General features: G+C 48.5%; 3 protein-coding genes across 13 annotated transcripts in view; 2 read left to right on the top strand and 1 right to left on the bottom strand.

Annotated features, from left to right (window-relative positions):
- The window catches only part of Paqr5 (progestin and adipoQ receptor family member 5), a 31,310-nt gene extending 16,300 nt beyond the window's left edge, over positions 1-15,010 (top strand). For 4 of the 7 annotated variants that reach the window (XM_090321834.1, XM_090321832.1, XM_090321835.1 and 1 more), the window contains exons 3-8: positions 3,065-3,192; positions 3,759-3,964; positions 4,221-4,347; positions 9,933-10,029; positions 10,595-10,736; positions 11,972-12,798. In XM_090321834.1, the coding sequence (XP_090177960.1) occupies positions 3,065-3,192; positions 3,759-3,964; positions 4,221-4,347; positions 9,933-10,029; positions 10,595-10,736; positions 11,972-12,213 (942 nt within the window). In that variant the 3' untranslated portion in view covers positions 12,214-12,798. Of the gene's footprint in view, positions 1-2,698; positions 2,959-3,064; positions 3,193-3,758; positions 3,965-4,220; positions 4,348-9,932; positions 10,030-10,594; positions 10,737-11,971; positions 12,803-14,787 lie in introns of those variants that run through there. The other 3 variants (XM_090321831.1, XM_090321837.1, XM_090321838.1) reach the window with 3 other exon arrangements.
- Positions 15,011-15,072: 62 nt separating this feature from the next.
- LOC150044155 (uncharacterized) lies at positions 15,073-16,296 on the bottom strand. Of its 2 annotated transcripts, none has more exons than XR_016533231.1 (2): positions 15,370-15,692; positions 15,073-15,266 (listed from the first exon to the last, which is right to left on the bottom strand). XR_016533231.1 is itself a non-coding variant. In XM_090321839.1 (2 exons), exons 1-2 carry the CDS (start codon positions 16,291-16,293, stop codon positions 15,251-15,253), a joined length of 474 nt encoding a protein of 157 aa, XP_090177965.1. In that variant the 5' UTR covers positions 16,294-16,296; the 3' UTR covers positions 15,073-15,250. The 2 variants fall into 2 exon arrangements, 1 of the variants encoding a protein (XP_090177965.1); XM_090321839.1 differs by lacking the exon at positions 15,370-15,692 and adding an exon at positions 15,836-16,296.
- Kif23 (kinesin family member 23) overlaps positions 15,849-25,863 on the top strand; it is a 27,509-nt gene continuing 17,494 nt past the window's right edge. For all 4 annotated transcript variants that reach the window (XM_090321829.1, XM_090321828.1, XM_090321827.1 and 1 more), the window contains exons 1-7: positions 15,849-15,995; positions 17,457-17,526; positions 18,723-18,851; positions 22,848-22,953; positions 23,089-23,225; positions 23,556-23,665; positions 24,039-24,209. In XM_090321829.1, the coding sequence (XP_090177955.1) occupies positions 15,985-15,995; positions 17,457-17,526; positions 18,723-18,851; positions 22,848-22,953; positions 23,089-23,225; positions 23,556-23,665; positions 24,039-24,209 (734 nt within the window). In that variant the 5' untranslated portion in view covers positions 15,849-15,984. The remainder of the gene's footprint in view (positions 15,996-17,456; positions 17,527-18,722; positions 18,852-22,847; positions 22,954-23,088; positions 23,226-23,555; positions 23,666-24,038; positions 24,210-25,863) is intronic.

Here is a 25,863-nt window from a genome sequence, read left to right as displayed (position 1 = left end):
TCCACTCCGAGCAATAGGATTGCATTTGGAATGTTGTTTTTATGACGTTTGCTTCTTTCCTTTTCGTGCTTTGCTAAAATCTATTCATCGACTGGGATGTATTCTTTCCTCTCTGTTCCTGTTTTATTAATTTTTTTCAGTGAGTAGGATGCACTTAAGAGCATCTTTCAAAGTGCTGGCTTAGTAGTCATGAATTCTTTAGCTTCGGTTTATCATAGAATGCTTTTGAAAAAAATGTACTGTAGGGGCCGGGAGTTTGGCCTAGTGGTTAAAGTGCTTGCCTAGCATGCATGAAGACCCGGGTTCGATTCCTCGGTACCACATACATAGAAAAAAGCCAGAAGTGGTGCTGAGGCTCAAGTGGTAGAGCTCTAGCCTTGAGAAAGTCCAAGGACAGTGCTCAGGCCCTGAGCTCAAGCCCAGGACTGGCAAAAAAAAAAATGTACTGTATTGTTATTCTGGAGGTGATGTACAGAGGTTAGATTTGTATGAGTCAGGTAATAAGTACATTGCCTTTCATACAGGGTCACCGTTCTCTCATTCTCTCCCAGTCCCTCCCTCTCATCTTCACCCATGAGTTGTATAGCTCCCTTTCATCCATGTCCAATGCTGCACTCTTCACCCTTTTCCCTGGAGTTCTGTGCCCTTCTCCCCCCACCCCTGAAGATATACACATGAATACACTGCACATAAGGTAAAGAATAATCATCAGAAAGAGAAAACATATCAGAGAGAACATTCGCTGTTTATCTCTCTGCTCCTTGGCTTACTTCACTTAACATGATTTGTTCTAGTTCCATCCATTTCCCTGCAAATGACATTATTTTATTCTAATGGCTATGTAAAATTCCGTTGTCTATAAGTACCACATTTTCTAGATCTGCTCATCCATTGTGAGGCATCCGAGCTGTTTCATATCTTGGCTATTGTAATTCAGCAACGAATGTAGATTTGCAAATGTCCTTATCAGTCCTGGTTCATGAAGTTCGGGGTAGATGCCTGGGAGTGGTAGCTGGGTGTGGGGAAGGTCTATGTTTAGTTTTTTTTGAGGAACCTCTGGACTGCTTTCCAGAGTGGTTGTACTAACTCACATTGCCACCAGCAGTGCAGTAGGGTTCCTTTATCCCCACATTCTTGCCAGCATGTGTTGTTGACTTGAAAATGTTGGCCCATCTAACTGGGGTGAGATGGAATCTCAAAATTGTTTTGATTTGCATTATGGAATGCTTTTTTTTTTTTTTTCCCAGTCCTGGGCTTGGGCTCAGGGCCTGAGCATTGTCCTTAGACTTTCTCAGGGCTTAGCACTCTACCACTTGAGCCTCAGCACCACTTCCAGCTTTTTTCTGTGTATGTGGTACCAAGGAATCGAACCCCGGTCTTCATGCAAGCTAGGCAAGCACTCTACCACTAGGCCAAACTCCCGGCACTGTGGAATGCTTTTATTTCTCCTTCAATTATGGAAGGGTAGTGTAAAGAGATCTAGGATGCTAATCCTCTTTCAGGACTTGAATTACATCCTTCCATGCCCTCTTTGCAATTAGTGTTTGTGTTGAGAAATCTGCTGTTATTCTAATGGATCTGCTATTGTAAGTTACATGTCTCTTCTCTTTTGCAGCTTTCAATATTGTTTCTTTATTCTGTGTAATTAATGTTTTAGCTGTAATGTGTCTGGGGCATTTGAAGTTCTGTAAGTGTCCTTCACACTAATAACTCTCTCAAGGTTGTGGAATGTTTCTGCTATTACTTTATTGAATGGGTATTCTAAAACTTTAGTTGATATTTCTTCTCCTTCTATATCCACAATTTTTACGTTTGATCTTGCGGTAGCATCTAAGAGACATTCCATTGATACAGTCTGTGTTTTCTCTATGTCTTTTTTTTTAATGTGAATTCTGCCCTTGAATTAGTTTTCCTAACAAAGAATCAAATATCTGGTGGCTTAAAGGAAAGAGGGCAGTGGTATAGCCCTCACCTAGAATGCATGAGATCTTATGCTGATCCTTGTTACACAAGAAAAACACAAATGAACTTATTTTTCTGAATTACAATCTTAATGGAGTCATCCTTGTTCTTGCTTTCTTTTGTTCAGTGTGCGTGTGTGTGTGTGTGTGTGTGTGTGTGTGTGTGTGTGTGTGTGTGCATGCTAGTCCTGGATGCGCTCTCTAAGCTTTTGTGCTCAAGGCTCTACCACTTGAACCACAGCTCTACTCCCAGGTTTTGTTTTTTTGATTTTCAGTGATTCATTGGAGATAAGAATCTCAAAGACATTCCAGTCTGATCTGGCTCTGAACACCAGTCCCCAAGATCTCAGTCTCCTGAGTAGCAGGATTATAGACACGAGCACCAATGGCTTCTTTTGTCCACACAGGCAGAGTGAGGAGCCACAAGGCACACCAGCAAATGGTTCCTAGGCTGGTTTTGCACAACAAAGACCAACATGATCATAGCATAACCGTGATGGAGCACAGTTCCGTCTCATTTTTCTTCACTTCCTATCTTACCTATCCAATCCAATTTTCTCATTTAGGGGTGTTTTGGGGTGGACTGGCAGAGTGGGATGCCAGCGTGGAAAGGTCAGAAGTCAGCAATGTGGCTGTGCCCAGCCTCCTCCTGCCTCAGTCCAGGCTGACAGCATCACAGGCCGGGTCATCAAAGGCCTTTGTGAAGCATCTTGTACATATACCTAGCCCCTGGCCACCTTCTGCAGAGCTCGCCCCCTCTCCCACAGCCCCTGACATCTGGGGCTCGCTGGCTCAGACAGCACCTATGTTATTCAACTGCAAAGGCATCTGAACACCGGGCTGTGGGCCCCAGGGGGCAGAGGGGGCAACATTCATGCCAGGAGTGAATGAGCTGGGAATGCCAAGGCAGGCTGGGCTCCCTCCTCTGGCTGGCTGGAGACAGACTGCCCGGAGGACAGCAGGCTACAAAACCTCCTCTCCAAAGGGAAAGAAAGAGGTGAGGTTGGGGGCGGGGAGGAGGCTCAATCCAGACTCCCCGACCCTCCCAAGACCTTGGGCCACCTGAGGCTCACCCAAATATCCCCCTTGGCATCTCTTTGCAGGTGTTTCATGAGCAGGGCATTCTCTTTGGCTACCGGCATCCACAGAGTTCTGCCACTGCCTGCATGCTCAGCCTTTTCCAAATGAACAATGAGACTCTCAACATCTGGACGCACTTGCTGCCCTTCTGGTAACCTCCTGCCCCTGGCAGGTCCCTCCCCATGTCCTATCCCCAGAGGAGGGTTGGGGAGGGAGCACTGAGGCTCTGTGCTGGGATTAGGGGTCCGGAGGGAAGTCCCTGCATGGATGCTTGGGGCATCTGCCAGGCTGGCAGTTCTGCCCACGGAGGCCATGCTGTGTTCTTTTGTCTACTTGCAGGGCTGGGAATGTGACTTAGTGGTAGAGTGCTTTCCTAGCATGCATGATGCTCTGGGTTCAATTCCTCAGTACCACATTCACAGAAAAAGCTGGATGTGGCATTGTGGCTCAAGTGGTAGAACCCTCCCTGAGCACAGAGAGGCTCAGGGACAGTGCCCAGGCCCTGAGTTCAAGTGAGGGGGGGGGGGACTTGATTGGATAAACCTAAAGGTTCTTCCCCAAGCTGCCTGCTTTTTCCCAGTACGCTGCCACTTGGGTCATGCCATCTTGGCACGTGGCATTTTTGCCAAAGGGAGAACTAGGCATCGACCATGGTGGCAGTGGAGGCAGAGGTGACTGGTGGGGTCTGGGGAGACTGAGGCCTACGTGATGTCCCAGGTTCTTCATGTGGAGGTTTGTGACCACACTGTGGATAACGGACATCCAGAATGACAGCTACTCATGGCCCATGCTCGTGTACATGTGCACCAGCTGCGTGTACCCGCTGGCGTCCAGCTGCGCCCACACTTTCAGTTCCATGTCCAAGAATGCCCGGCACATCTGCTACTTCCTGGACTACGGTGCTGTCAATCTCTTTAGCCTGGGTAGGTGGATCCTGAGCAGCGCCTCTCCCTACCCTGGCTGGGTTTAATGGTAGGCGTACAAGAACTCTGAAACTTCTACAACTGACTCTCACAGGCCAGGGCAAGGTGACCGTGCACTTGGGGCTGGCCTGTCACACCCGGTAGAACAGGGTGTGGGTCTGGGATGAGGGTTGAGGCACCAGCTGGGGACAGTCTTTCTGGGTCTCTGTGGTGCTTGGGCCCAACTCCATTCCTGAAGCCAGTCTTCCTCTCCCAGGCTCAGCTATCGCGTACTCGGCCTACACGTTTCCAGATGGCCTGGTCCGTACCACCTTCCATGATTACTACGTGGCCTTGGCCGTGCTGAACACCGTCCTGAGCACAGGCCTCTCCTGCTACTCCAGGTACTGGGGTGCTGAGCTTGGGCAGGATGGGAGGGAGGAGAGCTGGGTGTGGGCCCCTGTGCACGTGAGGCCTGCAGAAGAGGCAAGCTCAGTGGAAAGCTTCTGGGGGACCCGGGACTCAGTTTCCTCTACTGACAGACATCATGAGTGTCATCTGCTTGGGAAAAAATCCCACATTTGGTTGAACGCTCTGAAATTCTTCTTTTTCAGTGGCACTGGGTTTTGAACTCATTTTACTTGCTAGGCTGGCACTCTACCATGGAGCCATGCTTCTATTCCTGTTTCTAACACTGCTTATTGTAAATACTACACGTGCACCTAGACCATGATCTTCCTATTTGGACCTTCCCTGGGACCACCGGCACATAATCACCACCTCTAGCCTCCCTGGAATCAGAGACTTGGAGATTTTTCTGCCCAGGTTGGTCTGGCACCAGGATCCTTCCAATCTTGGCCTCTTGCACAACTTGGGATGGCAGGACAATGCCACTGTGCGCAGCTTTGGGTTAAGAAAGAGTCTTTAGAACCTTCCTTCTTGGGCTGGCCTTGAACCACCATCCTCCTGTTCTCAGCCTTCCAAGTAGCTAGGATTACAGGTGTAGGTCATTGGTGCCCAGCTTTAATACCTTTTGAGCAAGAGTGTCCTGAACTTTGATTTTATCTTGGCCGGATAAGTCAGCTCGCTGGCCCTACATCTAGCCCAGTCCCCTCATCTTCCTGGAACTTGAATCTGGGGTTCCACATCCACCTCTGAGAAGATGGAACAAGTGCAGGATGCCTGGCATGTGGGCAGGCCCTGCCCCTCTCAATGCTGGATGGGTTGTTCAGACGTCTGCCTCTGCCCCAGGGTCAATGAGCTGAGTCACTGCCTCAACTTCCCACCGTTCAACCCTTTCACCTTGGAAAACGTGGGGCGCGGGTAACAGGTTTTGTGGGACTGAAGAGCAGTTGGAAAATTTCACAAACCTGAAAAACTGGTTTTAGGGAGGAGAGTGAACCAAAAAGAGCTCTGGGAATGCTGGCCCCAACCTGCCTGCATCCATCCAGGGGATACAGAGAGGAGAGGAGAGGTGAGGTTTTCATGAGCATGGATGAAATCCAGGCCTGGGTGGCACATCGCTGGGGATGGTGATGCTTTGACCCTAGGATCGAGCACTACCCTGTCCAATTGGTTCCTAAGGACCGTGAGGCCCTGGTGTCTGGAATTGAGGCTGAGCACTGGTGAGAGAGCAGAGGCAGCATGAGTGTGGGAGAAACATCCCAGAATGCAGTCTGGAATGTTTGCCACCTTCTGTTAAGTCCTGCGAATCACCTGTAAGCCATCAGGGCTGCTGGAGGCCTCCCTGATCGGGCAGGGACAGCAGGTATTTTGGGTTTGGCATGCCTGGTGCATATGGACAAATTCGTTGGGCATCTAGGCCAGGAATCTCCTGCTTGCTTACATTTGGGGGCTTCCACCCCCACCTGACAATCAAAGAGGTTATTTCTGTTTGTGTGTAAGTACCCTGTGGCTGTTTCATTTATCCATCCACCCACCCATCCATTCATCCATCTATCCATCTATCATCATCTATCCACCTATATCCATCAATTATCCATCCATTATCTATCTCCACGTACCCACCCATCCATCTATTAATCATTTATCCATCCACCTCCATCCATAAATTATCCATTCATTATCTACTTCCATCCATTTATCCATCCATCATCTACCTCTATCCATCCATCAGTCATTCATACAACATCTACCTCCGTTCATCCATCCACCCATCATCCATCCATCCTTCCACCCATCTAACCTTCAATATACTCATCCATCTTCTACCTCATTCCATCCATCCATCCATCCATCATTCATCATCTACTTTCATCTATTTATCCATCTGCCATCTATCCATCATCTACCTCTATCCATCCATCAGTCAGTCATCTATCATCACACACTCACCCCTTATCTAGCACCCATTCATTATCTACCCATCATCTACCTCCATTCATTTCCCCATCCATCATCCACCCCTCAACTACCTCATCCCATCCATCATCCACCCATCATCTACTTCCATCCAGCCATCAGTTATCCACCCATACATCAATCATCCATCATCTAGCCAGCCACCAACTCACCCTGTGTCCAGCATCCATCCATCCACCCATCCACCCATGCACCCCATCCAGCATTCCTCACAAGCTCCAGGTACCAAATGAAGGGTGGGAATTAAGAGTTAGTTGCTACCCTGGCCCTCAGAATCCAGAGCCCTTTCCTTGATGGTATGGCAAGACACAGGTGAATGGAATCAAGTAATACCAATGCACTATAACTCCTGCTTAAACTCACGAGGACCTGGAAAGTGGTCTCAGGAGGAGAGGGGAGGTACGGCATGCACTGGAGAGGCCTCTGGGTTGAGTGAGCAGTCTGGACAAAAGGGACCATACCTGCACATGAGATGCTCTGAAGAAGCCAGAAGTGCTGAAAAAGGTGGGAGGCAGCTGGAGAGGGGCCTGAATGAAGGGTGGGCTGGGGAGTGGAGCACCTTGTGGTCTTCGGTGATCCACCCTTGCCCCAAGAAGAGAATTCCCTGGGGTGTGATTCTGCCCCGTAGATGCTCCAGGCTCCAGACGTGTCATGTCTCTGAGGGAGGGGCTGTTCCATGCTGTGACTTGAGAGTGGAGTCCAGAAGGTTCATGTCCTCTCTGTGTGGTGGATGACTAAAGCCCTGGCCTCTTTGCATCTGCCCACTGTCCCAAAGCCCAGCAAAGGTTTCCTCACTCCCTTAGCTGTGTTACTGGGGTCATGCTGGCTATTGGCACAGGTCATCCATCTGGCACCTTGGTTGTTTTGACCAAGTTGCTGAGTAAAATATCCTGGCCATGGTTGTCAGGAGAAAGAGTCACCTTCATCCAGGTAGAGGGAGAACTCCCTGGGAGAGTCATGTCAGAAGGTGTGAGCTGGCGCAGACCCAGCTGGAGGCCAGGGTGAGAGTGGAGGCGCAACTGCATGGTTCTTAAATATTTGATTTGGAGGAGCCTGGGCCACCAGATAATAAAATGCCACCAGGGCCATGGGCTGGCATGTAGAAATGCAAGGACACCACCCCACATCACAAAACACACATGTGCGCGCACACATACACACACACACACACACACACACTCTAATAGGTGGAAATACAAGGATAGTGCCACACACACAATCACAAAACACACATGTATGCACAGAGACACACCTGTGCACCTTCAGTAAGAATGCCTTTCCCAAATTGCTTGTAGTTTCTGTCAGTAGATCCAGAACCCCTTTTCTAATCCAACCAGCTTGTTACAGATTTATCAAATGAACTTGCTGATAAGGGGCTTCTCTCCAAGTCTAGTGTTTCCTCGCCCTGGCTCTGGCAGAGGGCTTCTAGCTCCCTTTAGCCTCTCTGGGCCTTAGTACACTGCCGCCGCCTGGTATTTCCGCCCCTGGCCCCTGGCTCTTGGACTCTCTGGCTGTGGCGACATCTTGTGGCTGGATGCTGAAGTGTGAAGTATGCCCCAGTTGTGGCAGCTCTTCTGCTTTTATTTTTATTTTTTTTATTTTATTATTTTTTTGTACCTCTGTTGTCTGTTTTGCCTCAGTTGCCCTCTCTCTCCTGTTCTGCTTTTCTCTCCTTCTTTCCTCTCCCATGTAGACTCGGCTTCGCAGCTGGGAAGGCTGGTCTCTTTTCCCCTGGGGAAGCACTTTATCAGGCTGGGCGACATGTTGTCTGCATTGCAGAAAGCCTGTGCTTTGGAAGAGCCAGGTCTCTTCGTGTGCAAGTGGCCACCAGGACAGCACATATGAGTGAGCTTCTGTCCCTGGAAATGGCAGGTGGTATCTGTGCATGGGGGCTTCTGCAGGTGATGGTGTCAATCAGATTAGGAGAGTGGAGGCAGGTGTCCTGGGGCAGAGGCAGGTCCTGTTCCTACCTAGCTGTGAGGTTTGCAGCGAGGTGCCAGTGATGCCACATGTACTGTCTTCAAAGCTGCCTTTACTAGCTGGGCTATTCCCAGGGCCAAACTCTCCTGGGCTTTGGGTCATCAATGCCTGGCAAGGAAGGACAGCCACCAGGCTGCACATTCGAGGATGCCAAAGTGACCTGCTTGGTCCTGTGGGTGTGGGGGGGAAAGACAGAGGTGGGATCCGAACCCACATTTTCCTTCCTGTAAAATCCAGAACCACATTTCCTTGCCTGTATCTGGATGTATGGTTTCATTAGGGCCATGGTCCTGGTGGGGGCAGGATGAGTAGAGGATCTGCAACTTCCCTCCCCCCCCCCACCACCCTGCCACGCTTAGCCTTGCTCTGGCTATACCCAGACCCCATCCATTTGTCCTGACTGACAGATGGAGAGGGAAAATGCAGCAGCTGTGTTCACAGCCACCTCCCCTCCCCAGTGGCCTTCTCTTCATAGTGGCTTCACCTCCCCAGCACCTTCCCATTCCAGGAACCAGGTCCTCCTGCAGGCTGGCTTTGCCAGGTGACTGGGCAGACCACTTTAGTTTGGACACTGGTCCTCAGACATGCATCTGGATTATTTGGCAGGGTGGAGGAGGGAGGGTACCTGAACACGGCCAGATCCAACTTCTGCTCTTCAGAAAGGTTGTCCATCTATCCAGATGTCAGTCTTGGCTAGCTTCTTTGCCTGAGGGTTGCAGGCCAAGGCAGGTGCACAGTTAGGTGCCTGTCCCGGCGCATAATTAAATTGAGCAACCTGGCCCCAGGGTAAGCGGTCTCTGAGTTGGAGCAGTAGATGGGGTTTGCAGGAGAGACTTGGACTGGATGTGGTGGCGCACAGCTATAATCCCAGCACTCAGGAAGTACAGGCAGGGAGAGCTGGAAGTCAAGGCCAGCATGGGCTACATAGTGAGACCGTCAGGAAGGAAGGAAAGAAAACACATCATGCCCCCATGCTTCTGGTGTACTGTCCCTGCCACATGGGGAGGCGTCTGACAGTTCTACTAGGCACATGAGCTTGCCCTCCATGCTGCCTGGCTCCTATACCCTCAGCTGCTGCCCCCTCCAGCCCCAGGATGGTACCACAGTGGCCTGTGTGGAAGCCCCTGCTTCTTTGCACGAAGCAACCTGGCTTTTCAGTGCTGGCTTCCTGGGCCCCTGGGTGGGGGTGTGGATGGAGAAGTGAGAAGAAAGGCCCTATAGGTTTCCTTATTTCCCCAGCTGGCATCTCTGCATGGACATGATTAGTGGCCCCTTCTCTGGGGAGCATGCTCCCTGGGGTCTGTGCTCCCTCCCTTCATCTCCTCAAAGGCTCCTTGCAGCAGCTCAGGCAATGTCTTCTTAACGTGGTCTGGGTGATGTTTCTTCTCCTGGTTCTCCACGCATCTCCTGACCAGCAAGTCTGGCCATTTCCACGGGGCAGGGGAGTGGACGAGGCTGGCTAGGGAGGCTGCTAGCTGCAGGAGGTTGTGAGAACGTGCTTGTCCTCTATTGTTCCCAGTGTGTGTATGTGTATATGTGTGTACACCTTCATGCATGCCTGTGTGTACACGTGCATGCGCATGGAACTTCCTACAAATCTCTTCACTTCTGTTTCTCCCACCATCAGGTTCCTTGAGATCCAGAAGCCCCGGCTCTGCAAGCTGCTTCGCATCCTGGCCTTTGCGTTTCCCTACACCTGGGACTCCCTTCCCATCCTCTACCGGGTAAGGACAAGGACTGGGCTTGGAGGATGGTGCTGGGCACATGGGAGTCAGACCCAGGTGCTGTGCGATGGCACCAGCAGGATATATAGTGTTGACACAGCAGGACCGCCATACCCACCACAGGGCTGTGAGAACTGCCTGCAGTGACAAGTCTGCCCTGTGCATCCCCCATCAGCACTGAGGATATATGACAGTCAAAGGGCCTCATGCCTGGACTCCTAGCTACTCAGGAGGCGGAGATGTGTGTGTGTGTGTGTGTGTGTGTGTGTGTGTGTGTGTGTGTGTGTGTGTGCGTGCGCCAGTACTGGAGCTAGAACTCAGTTTTCAATCAAGCTTGGTGCTCTACCATGTAAGGCACACAGCTCCACTTTTGTTTTTTTTGATCCTTAATTGGAGGTGAGTCTCCCAGACTTTCCTGCCTTGGGCTCTGAGCATCCCAACCTCCAGATCGTGCATGGAGTTTATGCCCATGGGCTGAGAAGTATGGGTAGTGCATGTTCAGGGTGGGGGAGCTTCCTCCCCGCCCCTCCCTTCTCTCAAGTCCTGTTTCTTCCCACCCCGGCAGCTCTTGCTGTTCCCAGGGAAGAGCGCCCAGAACGAAGCTGTCTTGTACCACCAGAAGCACATGCTCATGACTCTCCTGGCCTCTTTCTTCTATTCTGCACATCTGCCTGAGCGCCTGGCCCCCGGTCGCTTTGACTACATCGGTGAGGCGGGGTGGCAGGGTGTGTGTGTGGTGGGGGATTCCTAGCAAAAGGGCTCCTGGTGGAGGAGGGGCTACAGCTGGGGGAGGGGCTGGCTGCCCAGTACTTGTGGTGGCCCACTGAGCGCTGCATGGGAGGACGGGTTTTGTTGGCAGAGGCCAGGAGGTGCTCCTGGTGCACCTAGGGAAGGGAGGAGGGGGAGCCAGTGGGCCGAGGACCCTGGAGCACTCTGATGCTCCCTAGGTTAGAACCCCAGTAACTGTTATGCTAAAGGCCATCTTCTTGGTCACATTCTGCCATACTGGGGCTAGGGCTTCAGCAAGCCTGGCCCTGTAATCCTTGCTACTTAGGAGGCTGGGAAGGGGCGGACCATGGTTCAAGCCAGCAGGGGTGACAAAGTCTGAGAGAATCCCTCTCACCCTAGACTCAGTACCTATAGGACATCTAACATGGGAAGGGAGTCACTGGTAAAGTGCACACCTGGGCAGGAACTGAGACCCTCTCTCAAAGTAGCCAGTGAAAAAGCAGGACTAGAGGTATAGCTCTGTGCTAGAGTGCCAGTTTAGCAAGCACGAGGCTCTGCGTTCAAATCCCAGTATTTAAATAGGAATTATAGTATGGCCTATAAAGTGTGTGGCCTCTTTACCCTATGTCTGATCACCCCCCAGTATGGTCCCTGGTCCTGGACCTTGGGCTTTTCTCCTAGCCACAAAACCCACAACCCCTGTCTGCCCCAATCCCCTGTGAACAAGGAAGGGGGGAGCTGAGTCCAACATGTCACGTGACGTGTTGAACATGTCAATATGGACATGAAAGTCATTTAATATCTGGAAACTAATACTTCACGAATGTTAAGTGTAATGTAAATGTTTAGTAACTACACTTCACTGCTTGCAATTTAAGAAAACTGGCAGTTTGTTAAATGAGTCTCTTCCCTCTATGTCTTTGCCTGTCCTAATCATTTTATTTGAACTGGACCTGGGGCTTGAACTCATACTCTTTGCTTATATCTTTTCTTCTTCTCAAGACTGGCACTCTACCATTTGAGCCACACCTCCACTTCTAGCTCTTTTTGTTTGCTCGTTCATTGGCGATGAGTCTCACAAATTTGTCTGTCTGAGATAGTTCTGATCCATGGGATCTCAGCCTCCTGAGTAACTAGGATCCCAAGGGGGTACACTGAGCTCCCTTCCTTTTGACTGGTGACATCTGCAAGGCCTTCTCTGTCTTCGATGCAGGGCACAGTCACCAGCTGTTTCATGTGTGTGCGATCCTGGCCACACACATGCAGATGGAAGCCATCCTGCTGGACAAGACCCTAAGGAAGGAGTGGCTCCTGGCCTCCTTCAGGCCCCTCTCCTTCCCCCAGATCGCTGGAGCTCTGCTACTGTGCATCATCCTCTGCCTCAGCAGCATAATTTATTTCTCAGTTGCTCTGTATCGGAATCCTGAGCCAGAATTACATACAAAAGAAACATGATTCAGCCGGATGTGGTCTGTGGCGTGTGCCAGTGTTAAGCGGCAACTCCCCAGCCCACCAAAAACTGTCTTACACACGTGGTCCTCGAGACTGGTGCCTTGGTACTTTTGAGTTCATGTGCACTGATTCTGTACATGCGGTTTTAAAGGGGAACCTGGGCTCAGATCATCTTGGACAGACGGATGATTACTGTCTCAATCAGGGTTAAGTTGATCTGAATTGGTTATAGGATTCTCCCCTTGTGATTTTTATATCACTCTTTAAAAGTAGAAATGGAAGCTGGGCACCGGTGGCTCACGCCTGTAATCCTAGCCACTCAGGAGGCTTAGATTTCTGAGAACTGAGGTTCAAAGCCAACCTGGGCATGAACATCCATGAGATGCTTATCTCCAATTAACCACCAGAAAACCAGAAGTGGTGCTGTGGCCCCAAGCGGTTCAAGCCTCACGACCCACTCACCCCTGAAAAAAAAATACAAATGGAATTCATATAGCAGAGTTTTTCCTGAGATCTTTCATAGGTACCTGAACTCAGGTCTCAGGTCACCAGGAGGACCTAAGAAAGCACAGGTGGGTCTCAGGGAGCCTGGGAGAAAGTCCACATTCCCTAGGGCCTCCTGCCCTAGGGAAGGGAAAGAGCAGGGCAGGCCTCTGCTCAGAGTCACTCGGTTTTCAAAGTGCCCCTCCTGTGTGTCTTATGGATTTTTAGATAGTCAGTGCTCTTTCGTGTAGTCCTAGGGGCTCAGGAAATTGAGATCTAAGGATGACAGTTCAAAATGAACCAGGGTAGGAAAGTCCATTCTCCAATTAACCACCAAAAAGCCGGAAGTGGAGCTGTAGTTCACATAGTAGTCAGCCTTGAATGAAAAAGCCAGGGAAAAGTGGGAGGCTCAGAGTTCAAGCTCCAGTCTCACCAGAATGATAGACCTGGAAGGAAGAAAGGAAGTGATGGAGGGAGTGAGTGGGGAAGAAAAAAAGAGGAAGGTAGGAGGGGGGAACAAAGGAAGGAAGAATAGTGCTGCTATTACGATTTAAACTCTTCCGTCACAGGCTAGTTGAGTATTAGCCAGATTTCCTCACCATAACCCCTTGTGGTACACACTGTCTGACGTGTTCCTCTGGCACCCACTAATGCCCAGTTTTCCTCAACTGAGAAACAATAGTGAAGATTATTATCCTGCAGTTGTCTTGTTGTGCCCATTATAATGCCAATATATCCCTTCACTGATGGGAAACAGCCTTGGGCTTGGCATGCCGGGGGACACTGGCCCGTGCATTTTAGTGCGTGGCACACAGGCTATGGTCCTTGAAGGAAACAGGACGTGGGTCAGAACAAACCTGGAATGGTCTGTCTTGTTGGGACCAGCCTTCTGGCTGGACGGATGCAAAGTCACGGCTAATAAATTGGGTGGCTGAATGAATCCATGGCGGCTTGGAGGAGAGGCTAAGTGTAGGAAGAAGGTGACAGTAACAAGGTCCTGAGGCCAGCAGGTGCTGGTCCCACTGGAGGGTTAGGAATCCGGCTACTTGCTCCTGGCAGTGTTTAGCCCTAGAAGAAGACACGGGGATGATTCAACAGCTGAAGAGTTCTGGAATTTTCCTGAAATTCCTTCCTGAGTGATTGTGGAAGGGCAGCCCTGGGTCCCTTTGTAACATGTCTGCTTTAATGCAGACAGGTGTGTTTCTGGCCAGACATGGTCACTCCATGGCCTCATGTCAGTCAGTGGGTCTCTCTGCAAGTTTACTTTTGCTTCTTCCCAAGCACAGAGCAAAAGTATCTCAAAGATCATTTTCAGCTTAAAATGTGCTCACATACAGAGGCTCAAACTGGTGGTACATAACACCCGATGGCAGAGAGGGATGGTGGGATGGGGGGTTACTGGAGTTTGAATTTTTATCAGAGGCCCCAGGATTTTTTTTTTCTAAGACAAGAGCTCCACATGTAGCCTAGGCTAGCCTCAAACTCATAATCCCCCAGCCTCAGGGTGGAATGTTACTCAGCAAAGAAAAGAGACATTGTGGAAAAGACTTGGAGGGTCAGAGAAAGCAGTTGTCAAAGCCTGGAAGGAGGGAAGTGACTCTGGAAGGAGGGGAGGTGACTGGTAATATAGGAGCCATACAAGGGAATATTTTTTTTTCCATGGTAGAAATATTTGTGAGCTGGGCACTGGTGGCTCATGCCTGTAACCCTCACTAAGGAGGCTGAGATCTGAGGATTGAGGATCAGACAAGGTAGGAAAGTTCATGAGAATCTTATTTCCAGTTAACTACCAGAAAATCAGAAGTAGATCACTAGCATGAGCAAATAATAAAAGCTCAGGGACAGCACCCAGGCCCTGAGTTCAAGTCCCATCATCAACAAAAACCAAACATCCTTTCAGTTCTCAAGTGATAAGAGCACAATAAAAATGAGCATATATATGTATCTGTATTGACACACATGAACATATGAATGTATGTCTGCTTGGAATATGGAGTACATTTTTTTCTTCCACTAGATGGGGTTCAGCTTTCATTCTTGAAGGTCCTGAGGTAGAATTCTTTACTAATTGCTTTCTGTGTCCCATAATTTCAGACTAAAAGAAGGGTCCTGAAACCATCTCTGCAGATCAGTAAGCCTCCAAATGGAATCTAGGGACCTTTGGTGTCTGCAAATATTCTTCCAAAGTGTTCCATGGGCTGGGTCAAAATGCAGGACACACAACTTTGTCAGACTTCCTTTCCTTTCTTCCTCCTCCCTCCCACTGTCTTTTTTTCCCCCCACTGAAATAATTGAATCAAAAATTTTAAATACCTGACATTTGTGTGTGTGTGTGTGTGTGTTTTGTCATGGGGGTGTCGGGAGCCATATTTTAAAAAATTGAGTCAAAAATTTAATATACCACATTTGTTCTGGGGGGGAGGAAGGAGGAAGGCTATGAATAATTCGAATAAAAACACGTCAAAAGTGAGAGAAGAAAATGTCGAATCCTTTCAAAGGTCGAATCTTTTCCAAGTTCTACTCCTGGCCAAGTGTCTTCCTTCCTGAAGTCTGGTCTCTAATTCCACAGAGAACTGCAATAGAGAACAGCCATTATGCCAGGAGCTGGCGCCTCCCTGGTCTACGGCTGAGATCTGAGGATCCAGCCTGGGCAGGAAAAGCCCCTGGCACTGTTACCTCCAACAAACTACCCAGGAAAGATGAAAGTGGTGCTCGAGCAAAAGAGGCCCCGAGTTCAAGGCCCACGGCCGAGACAATAAAAAAGGTCATCCTCGGGAATGGGAGGGGGGCCAGGGATGACCGAGGCCTAAGCTACTCAGGCTGAGCACAGCCCACGAACAGACTCCAGAGCCAGAACACCGCTTCCAGGGAGCGTCCAGCGACGTTCGCAGGGCTCGGTGCCCCCGTCGGGGCTGGTCCGGCGCTGGGATTCCGGGTCTCCGCTCCCCTATCTGCCATCACTCCCGTCGCTGCGGTTTCCTCCCTGCGGTTTCCCCAGATCTCCCGTTAGCCCCGCCCCCTGCTGTCGCCTAGGAGACCAGGGCCCTTTCCGGCCCCGCCCGCACCTCCTCGAAGGCCCCGCCCCTCCCAGAGAGCGGGCGCGCCGATTGGTCCGTTTGAAATGCGCCGGGCGGGCGCTCACCTGGGCTTGCAGCGTCGCCGCCAGGCTTTTCCGGAGCCGGGCGTCTCAGCCACAGTCCCTGGTATCGCGGCGTCGCGGTCTTTCCTCAGCCCTCCGGGCCCGGCCTTGGCGTCCCGCGAGCGTGTTGGGCCCGCCTTGAGCTTGCTGCCATGAAGCCAGCGTGAGTACCTGGCGGGGGGCCCCGGAGGGGGCGGGGTCGGGCTGGCCGGAGGACCCAGGCCGGCGGGGGGCCCTGGAGGACTCTGGGGTCGCACGAGAGTCCAGGCCGGCGAGGGGCTCCGGAGCCCGGGGGGACTCGGGGAGCCCCAGGCTGGCGGGGTCCGGAGGTGGCCGGGGCGGGGGGGCTGGGTGTCCCTCAGCGTCTCAAGTCGGAAACTTGGCGCGGGTTCGACCCCCGGCCTCGCGGGTCGGGAAACGTGGTCGCCCGGGTCCCGCCGCCCGCTCTCGCGGGGTGCCATCGCCCAGGGGCGCGGTTTGGGGTCCGGTCCCTGGCTCCCCACTGAGCTCCGCGGGCCGGCCCTGCCTGGGTCCGGCGCCTCCCGCCGGCTCCCCGCACGCGGCCCCAGCTCGGCCACCGCCCAGGGAGCCGCGGCCCATGCCCATTGGCTTCTGTTTCCTCTAGGAAACAAGTATGTGAACAATGTACTGTCCAAGTCAATAACTGTACCCCATCTACACGCTTAGGCAACCTATAGATACAAGTAGGAAAGGAAAACGGTGAACTAAGTGTCTTTTTCATTTGCCTCTATTTACAGGAGCCTGGCACTGACAGTTTGCACCCACATTTCTTTTGGGGTGAAACATAATAGTTTTGAGCATTGGATGATCTCATACAGTACACACAAAGCCACTCATTTTACTTAGTTATGTAGCTTTGGGGATGGTACCCAGGTCTTGTGCATGCTGGGCAAGTGCTGTCAAAATGAACATCCAGCCCTTAGACAAATCTCGATGGAAGATGTCACTCACATGTATGTGTGTGTGTGTGCGTGTCTGTAATTCATTGAGATGGTGGGTCTGGCTTAGTAAAGATGTGACAGACACAGTGTGTGTGCCCGTGTAGTTATATGTAGCTCAGATTTATACTGACTAAAATTGTTGCTCATGGAATTGTACAAACTAAGGTGGGCACCTGGGGCTTATACCTGTAATCTTAGCTGGAGGGTGTGATCTGAGGATTGCAATTCAAAACCAACCCAGGGAGGAAAGCCTTTGAGTCTTACCTCCACCTAACTACCAAAAAGCTGGGAGTGTTGGTATGACTCGGTTGCTAGAGCTCAAGCTTCAAGTGAAAAAGCCAAACAAGAGTCCTAAAGGCTCTGAGTTCAAGCTTCAGTAGGAGAACAAAACAGAAAACATGAACAAGCTATTTATAATCTAGGACTAATAAATTCACTAGGTACATTTAATACCAAAACTATATTCTAAACCAAACTTTAATTACATTTGGATGCCATGTTCTTCTAAACAGTTTATTTACTGTTATTCATGTTGTTTATAGTGCAGTGTTTTAGACCTGCTAAAGAGATATAAATAATTCCTAAGAAGGTTGACTGTATAAACTATCTTGAGGCTTTGCATGTTACTGTTGAACTGGAATGTTTTTTTTATTTATAACCAGGAGAGCTAAAACACCCCGGAAACCTCTAGTGAAAAAAGGATCCCAAACTAACCTGAAAGACCCAGTTGGGGTAAGGTCTCCCGGGGGTTTATCTTTCCTAAGTTCTTTTCTGCCTAAAGTACGTGCTTGCTTTGTTTATGTATGTATGCATGGTGCTGCTGGGGTTTGAACCTAGCCTCACACTTGATAGGCGCTCTCACCTAACCACACCTCCAGCCCTGTGTGCTTGGAAGGGCAGGAAGAAGAGATTGGAAGAAACTGGAGTCTAAGTACACATAGCTGGTTGAGTTTCCTCAGTTAAGTTATGAAAAGATTGTTGGAAATTCGCTTTCACTATAGGATTCATTAGGCCTGTAAAAGCTAATTTGATTGTAAAAGCTTTTAGTTGTTGACTGTAAACCTGTAACCAATTATAATTTGAGAGAGTAGAGTCCAGAATCTTCAGCTGGGGTCATGTCTCTCTGGACAAGGAGATTGTTTGCTTGGTTACATGTTCTCTCCCACCTGTGTGTGGAGCTTGAGGATGTTTCTCCGGGAGAGTACTCAAACTAGCATTTGTTAAGTCTGATATATAAGAGTGCAGTTCAGCTTATGCCTCCTCATAATTGCAAGTCCTTCACTTATTTCAGACGTGGGAACTTCCTTTTCAGTTGAAAGATAGCTGAGCGGATCTACTTCCCTCTGCACACCAACACCAGGGTTGTGTCTTTAGTACACCTGAGGTGTCCTGTGCTCTGTGAATGACAAATAGAAGAGGGTTAGTTTGTTTGGAGAAGGCATTGTGAGTGCCCCATTGCCCCCACTGCACACAACAGCTGCTTCTGCTGTGAGGCAGAAGTGGAGTCACCAGGTGCTATGCACAGAAGGCTTTTCTCAAATCTCCACTCCCTTTATTTACTTCTTTTATAGTAAGTGGCAGGTTTGGGCAGTAGTGTTGTAGTTGGCATCCAATACCAAAGAATTGTGAGAGGTTTTATTTAATTGTTAAAGGATGCTTTTATTATTTGTGCATGATAAAATTGTGGAGAGAAGTGTTGCCATTTGTCACTTTGATTATGGAAATGGATTTTATTCAATCTTTCCCTCATCCTTAATGTCTTCCATAAGTTTTGAGTGGCCCTTTTGCTGCCGGTGACTTGTTTCTATAGCTTTCTTAAGTAGAAAAACTGAATGTGTGTTGAATGAATGAGTGAGTGAGAGAGTGATGGACATAAGTGTAGCCAGGCAAATGCCAGCTTCCCTCAAGTACCTTTCTGGGTTTTGTAGGTGTACTGCAGGGTGCGCCCGCTGAGCTTCCCTGACCATGAGTGCTGCATAGAAGTGATCAACAATACCACTGTGCAGCTTCATACCCCCGAGGGCTACAGACTCATCCGAAGCGGAGACTACAAGGAGGTATTTCATCCTTACTTGGACCAGCTTATTTCTGCTTGGCCTGTGGCCTTGATGGCTTTCCGCGTGGAGTTTCGCAGACTTCATGACACAGGCCAGCCACCACGTCTGAGGCAGGGTTGGGTTCTGCCTTGTGTGTTCTAGAGCTGGAGGTTGCTTTCCAGGCAGTTCTTAACGCTGTGTCTTTTTCAGAGCCGATGTTAGAAGCAGTTTGATGTGAATAATGTGATGTCCTGTGTTGTTTCATACGCGTAGAGATTGGAGTAACATTTGATAGGAGGCATTGTGTATTGACTTTGGAAGTTTTTTGTTTTAATTTTCTGTTTTTGAGACAGGGTCCTGCTATGTAGCCCACGCCGGCCTGAAACTCACTATCCAGCTCAGGTTGATATCCAGATTGGGATTTCCTTGCCTCAGCCTCTCAAGTACCTAGGCTGTTGCCACTGTACCTGGAATGTGTGTTTTGTATTTAGCAAAATACTGAGCAAACTGAATAAACAGTTGAGTTCAGACTCGCCCACATCTGTAATCTTGGTACTTGGGAGGTTCAAGGCCAGCCTAGATACATAAACAGTAGCAACAAAAATGTGTGTGTGTGTGTGTGTGTATGTGTAGAATTCACTATAAGCATTGTAATATACATTACCCTAACCTAGTGGCTAAAGGTCAGAGGAGAGTTTAAACGATGATTTGTTAAGACAGTGCCTTTATGGACCTTGCATCTTCATCAGGACAAGTAGGCCTCATACCTAGTGAGGTGAAGGTCAGGAATGCTGAAGAGAACCCGACCTGGGAGTGGGGAGGGAAGAAGACTAATTGAGGCTGCCACGCATCTTTTCTACCTTTCTGTTTGTTTGTTTTGCTGGTGCTAGGGTTTAAACTCCAGAGTCTTGTGCTTGCTCCTCTGCTGCTCTATCACGTGAGCTTTGCTTGTACCCTGGCTTTTTGCTGGCTATTTTGGAGATAGCTTTGAGACCATGAGCTTCTGGATCTCAGCCTCCTCAGTACCTTGGATTACAGGCATGAGCCACTGGTACCTCTGAGGTGACTGTCCTACAGACCACAGCCTGTGGCTCCCTTGATGCTTTCCCATTGTTCTCCTCATCTCAGCAGCATTGCCTTCCTGAAGCTTTCTTGCCTGCCTACCCCTGCAACCTTCCTGCCCCACACCTGGCTTTTCCCCCAGCCTGTGAACACTGAGCCAGTCTATGGCTGGGATTCTTTCCCTTGGCTTCAAGTGTTGATTATCTTTGTCCCTCCATTTTTTGGCATTCCCCCTACCCCCCAAATAATATCCTTTTACCTTTTCAACTGGTGATAGCATCATCCTTATGCAAGTGCTCTGGCCAGACCTGGAATCTGTTTTCCACTGGCTCTTCTCATATCCAGGTCATTTGTAGATACTGTCAGGTCACCTCTAAAGTTTTTATCTGGAAGCATTCCTTTCCTATCTCTCTAGCTAGTGCTTCTATACTCTGTTGGGAAGAAGCAGGTGATTATTTTTGGTGTTCAGCCATGGATACAGTGCAGCCTGTGCTGGATGGAGCCAACCATGACATTAGATAACAGAGAATAGCTTGCTAATCTGATCATATGACTGTAGGTAACAGAATGGCTTTCTGATCTGATCAGTGAGATGAGTCTGCTAATACAGGTTGCGCTGTGGCAGCAATGCTTTAAATGTCTAAGAGGATGGTAAACTAGCAGCTCTTTGACAATGCCATCAGTACTGAGCCTGAGCCTGCTTGGACCTGGTCTTTGATCATTTCTACACAGCTGCCAGAATAATCTTGTCAAATATAAATGAGACCTTATCCTTTGCCTGTCCCAAACCTTTCAAGGCACAAGTCCTTAAGTGAGCAAATTCCTGTTCAACCTGTCTTCTGTTTATCTCCACCCTCTTTTAGTACTATCCATATATATATATATATATATATTCAAATCCTGTGTTTTTTTGTTTTTTGTTTTTTTTTCACTCACTGCTACTGTACTAGATGAGCCAGGCCTCCAGTTCTGGCTTTTTTTTTGTTTTTTTGTGGGTCATGGGGATTGAACTCGGCCTGGGCACTGTTCCTGAGCTCTTCAGCTCATGGCTGCTGCCCTACCCATGGGTCTGGGCGTTGTCCCTGAGCTCTTCAGCTCAAGGCTATCATCCTACCATTGAGCCAGGCCCCACTTCCCATTTTCTAGGGGTTAATTGGAGATAAGAGTCTCAGGTCCTTTTGTGCCAGGCCGGCTTTGAACCTTGATCCTCAGATCTCAGCCTCCTGAGTAGCTAGGATTATAGGCCTGAGGCACCGCTCCTGGCCTGGATTTTTTTTTTTTTTTTTTTGCTGGTTAACTGGAGATAAGTCTCATGACTTTGCTGCCGGGTCTGACTTAAAACCATCAGCACCCAGCTCTCATTCAATCTTCTAAGATCCTTTGGATATACCAGAACTCTGGGACTAATCTTTCCTTTGGATCTTAGCTTGGACTGCTCCTTACCCTTGGGTTTCAGCTTAACCTATCACATCCTCTGAGGTCCAGCCTACTCACCTGGCTAGTCTTCTGCACCATGCACTAGACCACCTCCTTTGTAGATCTGACCCGTTTACAGTTATATGGGAAATGCATCCCTGGGTACTTTGTCCCATGTGAACATCACAGGAGGTACTTAGGCAAACCTCTGTGTGCTGCAGAACTATGGCCTTGTGCTTCTGTACTGAATACTGTAGGCGTTTATAGCTCAATGGTCAGTGTCTGTATCACATGTATCTAAACAGTAAAGTCTTCAGATACTTGAGTGCATGGCACTTCCTTGTGACTTCACTAGCTGCTAGGCCTTTTCAGGTTTCATTATTGTATGTTGGTGTGTATACATGATGTCATTGAAAAGCTGTTTGAGGTGCACCAGCTGTACTTTTCAATGGACTGATCGTGAAGCAATGTTCTAGGAAGGCTTTATGGATCTCTGAAGATGTAGAATTGTTTCTTTTTATTTTGCTTTTGTGTGTGTTTGTGTGTGTGTGTGTGTGTGAGAGAGAGAGAGAGAGAGAGAGAGAGAGAGAGAGAGAGTGTGTGTGTGTGTGTGTGTGTGTGAGAGAGAGAGAGAGAGAGAGAGAGAGAGAGAGAGAGAGAGAGAGAGAGAGAGAGAATGAACTTGGAGCCTAGGTGCTGTCCCTTAGCCTTTTCACTCAAGGCTAGTACTGTAGCAATTGGGTCACAGCTTCACTTATTTATGTGTGTGCGTGTGCGTGCGTGTGCGTGTGTGTGCGTGCGTGTGCGTGCGTGTGCGTGTGTGTGTGTGTGTGTGTGTGTGTTTTCTGGTTATTTGGAGATGTTTCATGGACTTTCCTACCTCGGCTGACTTCAAACTGCAATCCTCAGATCTGAGCCTTATGAGTAGCTAGGATTATAGGTGTGAGCTACATGAGCGAGGTAAACTACTGCTACCCAGCTAGACTTGTTGACTTAACACATTAAAAAGGTTTCAAGAATGTGCAAATAAGTATGTATAAATAAGAAATTTGGTGGGAATGACCATGTCACTGTCTCTTGGCAGAAGGTACTGTTTATAATCGAGAGAGCATCACACTGGAAATGGCTTTGCCACTTAATCAGTCTAGGGGCTCAGTCTAAAGGCTGAGTTGGAAGTTCTCTAACTTGAGGACTGTGAAGCCATCTCTACCTGGCATCCTCCTGAGATGATTTGTGTGGTTGTGAAATAGACTGGAAATGTCCACAGAGGGAATCCGGTTTCTCATCGATGAAAGGAACAGTCAGTCGGACCTCCAGTTCCACACCTCCACCCCGACCACTGCTTCCAAGTTGAAAGAGCTTCATGTTTTCTTCTTTGTGTGTGGACATGTGACATGTTCTTGCACAAACACTGTAGTGATAAACAGTGCTCCTTGCTAGACACAGGAAATCCACAGATTCAGTACAATACTCATTTAAACAAATCCTCTCTCTCCCTCTCTCCCTACTTCCCTCTTTTCCTCTTCTCCCTCTCCCCAGACTCAGTACTCATTTAAGCAGGTATTTGGCACTCATACCACCCAGAAGGAGCTTTTCGATGTCGTGGCAAGTCCCTTGGTGGATGACCTCATTCATGGCAAGAATGGTAGGATTCCTATGCCTTGAGAATGCATAAAGATGTGCATTTGTGCTCTCAGGGCAGAATGTCCCTCTGGGTTGTTTGTCATAGAATCCCTGTGGGAGGGGCATTATCAGTGCTATTAATTATCGCTTGCCATAGGTCTGCTTTTCACCTACGGTGTGACGGGAAGTGGAAAAACTCACACCATGATTGGCTCTCCGGGGGAAGGAGGGCTGCTTCCTCGCTGTTTGAACATGATCTTCAATAGCATAGGGTCATTCCAAGCCAAACGATATGTAAGTAGGACTTCTCACTGCAGATACCTGTGACTCCGGGGCGGTGGGTAGAGGGGCTGTCAGGGAAGAGTCCGTGCAGTGGAGGCATCTCAAAGCTGAAATGTGTTCACTTGTTCTGGGCATAGGCATGGTGGCACATACCTGTAATCCCAGTGTTTGGGAGACAGGACTTAAGTTCCAGCCAGCCTAGGCTATACATGACCCTGCCTCGAAAAAGAAAGAAAACATTGTAATGTTTTTCTTTGAAAAAAAAAAATGTAAATATGTTTATTGCCAAGTTATATTCTAAAACAAAACCAAAACATTGGTGTGACCTTGTCCTCCCCTTAGGTTTTCAAGTCTAATGATAGGAACAGCATGGACATACAGTGTGAGGTGGATGCCTTGCTGGAGCGACAAAAAAGGGAAGCTGTGCCCATTCCAAAGACTCCCTCTAGCAAGTAAGTGAGCTGTATGTGCAGGGCAGAGGCCCAAGGGGACAAAGACCACCTGTGGTTTCCCTGGGCCTGGAGAATAGAGACGGCCGAGACTCGCTGGCCTGAAGGTGAATGGTGGGTCAAGGTTGAGAACTCCTGTTAGTGACACGCTCAGACCTCCTTTCTGAAGGCAGGGAGGGTGTGAGGCCTGTGCTGTCCACCTAGGAGGACTAAGGGCAGTGGTGGCCAATGGCCATGATGCGTCTGCATCCAGTTGCTTTGTGTATCTCTGCTTAACAGCAGGTTGTCTGTGTCAGGTGTTTGTTTCCTTGGGACTGCTTTTCATAGTGACTCAACAATACATAAAGTCAGACTTCTTTTTGGTTTTGTTTTTTAGACGGCAAGTGGACCCAGAGTTTGCAGATATGATAAATGTTCAAGAATTCTGTAAAGCTGAAGAAGTTGATGAAGACAGTGTCTATGGTGCCTTTGTCTCTTACTTTGAGATATACAATAATTACATATATGATCTACTAGAAGAGGCACCGTTTGATCCCATAAAGCCCAAGTAAGTAGAGAAGAGCCTCTTGTTAGCTATTAGCCCTGGAGGATCTCTTCACTCAGCCTTTGATTACTTTTCACCAGCCATAGTGGTGATTTGCTTTCAGAATGCCATGAGGCCACTTGTGTATCATGTAATTAGTGTTCAGTGAGGGCTTTTACTATTAACTAATTATAACTGGACTGGAAAACCAGCAGGTTAAGGCTTATAAATAAGATGAGTAGTTTGAATATTCATCTTACAGAGGAAATTATATGTGTGTGTATGTGTTGTATATATGTTTACGTAGCCCAAGCTGTCTTTGAGCTTTGAATCCTCCTACCTCAGCTTCTTGAGTTCTGGGAGTATAAGGGTGCCTGGCTGAGAGGTTATTGAAAATTCTTGGCTCTGAGCTGTGCTTTGAGAAGAACTTGAATTTAATTGTATAAGAAGCTATACCGGTTGGTGTGGCCTAGTGCTGCCTTTTTAGAAACAGATGGTGTTGGGAGATTTGCAGCCTCTTATCTATATGTCTGAGTGGTTGCTAAAGCTGTTATTTGTACAAGTAGCGCTCTGATCACCTATCACTAACTCAGGAAGTTATACCATGCTGTCATTATGCCAGCGTTTGTGCTCCTTCTGTTTCCTTGGGTTGTGTACCTAGACTAGAGACTGATTACCACCAGATATTAAAAATCCATCAGCTAGCCTTGGTGCTAGAGCTGATTCTGGGATCTTATGTTTGATGCTTAGTATGTTGTCCTTGAGTGTTTCTTGCTGTCTTCATTAGGGCCTCTCAGGATGTTTTATAAACTTAACTCTTGTGTTGATGTCTGATAGAACATTGGAAAAACAGCTGGATTTGGAATGGTTAGATGGAGATTGATGTTTGTGTATCTATATACTTATATGAAAAGTATGTGGACCCCAGTGAGGCTGGACTTGATAAAAGTGTTTCTGTGATTTTTGGACACATCTCTATGGATCTTTACTCAGAGTCCTTGAATTTGCCAAGGATTGGTAAAATAATGACAAAGTTGCTAAGCAAACTAAATGTGAAAGTATTAATTTTAGAAGTTTATGTGAAGGAAGGCTGTTCTTTTTTGCTTTTGCTCTACTTAGCCATTTTTCATATGGGAACTAGTATTTTTTTTTTTTTTTTTTTTTTTTTTTTTTGCCAGTCCTGGGCTTGAGCTCAGGACCTGAGCACTGTCCTTGGACTTTCTCAAGGCTAGAGCTCTACCACTTGAGCCTCAGTACCACTTCCGGGTTTTTTCTATGTATGTGGTAACGAGGAATCGAACCCGGGTCTTCATGCATGCTAGGCAAGCACTTTAACCACTAGGCCAAACTCCCGGCCCTGGAACTAGTATTTTTTTTTCCCTCTTTTTGAAACAGTTTTTCTGTGAAGCCCAGGCTTGCCTGATACTCTTGATCATCCCCTGCCTTTGTTCTTGGGTGTTGAGATTATAGGCATGTGCTACCATCCTCAGCTTCAAATGACAACTTAAAAGGACTTTAAGGGACTTATTTCTGGTGTCACTTGTCTATTTGCCCCTGAAATATTGGTATTAAAAAGAGATCTTGGGAATGTGGCCTAGTGGTAGAGTGCTTGCTTAACATCTATGAAGCCTGGGTTTGATTCCTTAGTACCACATAAATAGAAAAGGCTGGAAGTGCG

Source organism: Megascapheus bottae, chromosome 30, assembly GCF_031878675.1.
Source record: "Megascapheus bottae isolate mThoBot1 chromosome 30, mThoBot2.hap1, whole genome shotgun sequence".
Classification (NCBI taxonomy): Eukaryota; Metazoa; Chordata; class Mammalia; order Rodentia; family Geomyidae; genus Megascapheus; species Megascapheus bottae.
Note: the sequence above shows the minus strand (reverse complement) of the source record. Positions and strands in the feature narration are given on the sequence as shown.

What these genes read in the sequence shown, in the direction of transcription:
- LOC150044155 (XM_090321839.1), bottom strand. Translation starts at nt 16,293, where the DNA reads ATGGCACCCCGCGAGAGCGGGCGGCGGGACCCGGGCGACCACGTTTCC.